Here is a 2,524-nt window from a genome sequence, read left to right as displayed (position 1 = left end):
GGAAAAAAACAAAATATTTGTTGCATACTGGGACGAAAACACTTCAACATATCAAACACTTAGTCAGCTATAGATTCATTACATGTTTTACGGTTATGACCTTCCATATGACATCGAGAACATTTTACTGGCCGCGTGTAAACAGTTCTGTTGTTGATACGCCTGGTTTTATTTCTCCCTTTCCTTTTTGTTGTAAGTGGAGGTAGGATCTGTATCTCATCCCTTGGCACGATGCGCTTCTCAAAGTCAGGGATAGGGTAGAGGATTGGCTCGTAGCTTTTTTTAAAGGCTTCAACCGTCATAAACCAGTCACAGAACTGGTAGACATCCCTTTTCATAAACATAATGGATGCGCATGCATGTTTGCAAGGGACACGGGTTACATCCCACCCACGGCAAGTGCATGTTTTATTGTCTAGATCCACTTGACAAGATCTATGGGATTGTACCTCAAATAATCCTGTGTGGGACTGACGAACCTCCAATGGACGGCCATTTTCCATGTTCTCTTTGAGAGCAAGTTCAGCTTTGGGGCAAAGAAATTGATTCCAGCTTTCAGCCATGGTTCGTCGCTCATTCATACGAACCATAATCTGTTTACGTATGTGCTCTACCAGTTGAAGTATCCGTAGTAGCCTAGCCTCATGTATCCATTTGTTGAATGACTCTGCAACATTTGATGTAACGTGACCATATCTGAAACATAATAGGGAATTCGTCAAGCGGCTTATAATAGTCATGTAATGAAATAGCTTATAACTTACCTAACTCCAGGAAAAAACGCATTGGCCCAGTTTTCTGGAGCGTAGTTCATCACAATATTGTAAGCTCTTTCGTCAACCAGTCTAATGTCGTCCATGTAATCGTTCCATTCTGCTCTAGTATATTTGTAACAGGCAGATTGCAATAGATTACCCAAGATCTGAGTATCTTTTGATTTGAATCCCAAATCCTTCAACTTTGTCCTGAAGTTCTCAACTAGATGCAACACACATCGAGAGTGTATAGAATCTGGAAAAAATTCTCTAACTGCTTCTCTGATCCCCTTATCCGCATCTGAAATTATCACTAGCTTGTGTGGAGGGTTGTATGGATCTGGCCTTTCATAGAGAATAGACCACAAACCTACAAAGAGTTGTGGTTACCATACACGAATTAGAGTTAGCAATGAATGAGCTAGAATTATCATAACCTGCAACAGAACTAACATGGCTAGGGATAGAACTAACCTTGTAAGAACCACTTCCAGTTAACATTATTTTCCTGATCGCATATACAATACGCCAATGGAAATATCCCCTGATTTCCATCATATGCTACGGCGCTTAGGAGTATGCCTTTGAATCGATCTTTAAGAAAGGTACCATCCAAAAATAAGAGTGGTCTACAGCCGTATAAAAAACCATTTATGCAGGCGGCGTAGCATATGAATAACCTTGTAAACCTCCCCTCATTTTGTTCAACATGAATATAGCTACCTGGGTTTGTCTTCTTGACCTCTTCTACATACCTAGAAAATTGAAGATTAAGCGTTAGTACCAACATTGAAAAATTAGTATAATCAACGTCACATAAAGGAAATTAGTTTGTCTTTTGTTATATATCATCTTCTATTTACCATCGTAATTGATCGTAGGACTCATGGGCATCACCATATAATTTCTCTTGTGCTCTTTCTTTACCCCACCAAATCTTACTATAATCGACCCTAATCCCATACGAGCTTAGAAACTCCTTTTGAACGTCAATAGGCCGTATATCCGGTCGAACCTTTAACGTGGGTTGTAATTGGGTAGCAATGAATCGCCTTGAGGCTCTAGATTGACCAGCATTATTGCCATGCTGCCCACAACTGTGATTGTCCACAAACCTTTTGATTTCAAGTCTATTATCATTTTTCGGTGGAGAGGCAAATAACATCCACGGACAATTTTTTGCTGCCTTAAACCGACAAAACACTCGAATACGCTTCGGTTCATTCTTCCCAAACTCGTATTCGAATTTTTTTGCCATGGAGTAGTATAGCAAGGCCAATCTTAACTCCTTCGCACTTTCAAATCGTTGTCCCTCACCGGTTAAAGCTGTGTGCCACCAAGCAGGAATCCTCTCTGATCTGCTAATCATGTCATCAATCGTCATGACATCATCTCCGGAAGGATTGTCATTGGGATTCTTATATGGAACACTTGTGGTCCACAACGCCGACGGGCCACAGTCTACACTTTTTGAGTTCAAACTGCACAAATAGTAGAAGTATCAACAGATAATAGCAAAGGATAAAAAGCAAAAACGACAATTGCTTGCTGTTAGAATCAATTAGAACTAAAAGAACTAACAATATAACCATTAGAGCTAACAGTGCATTGATTAGAACTGACATAATAGCTATTAGAACAAACAATATAGCCATTAAAGGTTAGTTCTAATTTAACGAAGTTATTTCTATTTTATAACAAGCTATTTCAAAATTATAACATGTTAGTTCTATTCTGTAGAGTGTTAGTTCTAATCTGCACAGTGTTAG

At 39.1% G+C, this 2,524-nt stretch overlaps 1 protein-coding gene across 1 annotated transcript; it reads right to left on the bottom strand.

The window, feature by feature from the left end:
* LOC109839574 lies at positions 1–2,168 on the bottom strand. Its single transcript, XM_020408063.1, has 4 exons — positions 1,619–2,168; positions 1,230–1,510; positions 765–1,125; positions 1–696 (listed from the first exon to the last, which is right to left on the bottom strand). The coding sequence occupies exons 1-4, from the start codon at positions 2,137–2,139 to the stop codon at positions 60–62; spliced, it is 1,800 nt and encodes a 599-aa protein (XP_020263652.1). The 5' UTR covers positions 2,140–2,168; the 3' UTR covers positions 1–59.

The sequence above is a fragment of the Asparagus officinalis genome, chromosome 1 (genome assembly GCF_001876935.1).
Source record: "Asparagus officinalis chromosome 1, Aspof.V1, whole genome shotgun sequence".
In the NCBI taxonomy this organism is placed as follows: Eukaryota; Viridiplantae; Streptophyta; class Magnoliopsida; order Asparagales; family Asparagaceae; genus Asparagus; species Asparagus officinalis.
Note: the sequence above shows the minus strand (reverse complement) of the source record. Positions and strands in the feature narration are given on the sequence as shown.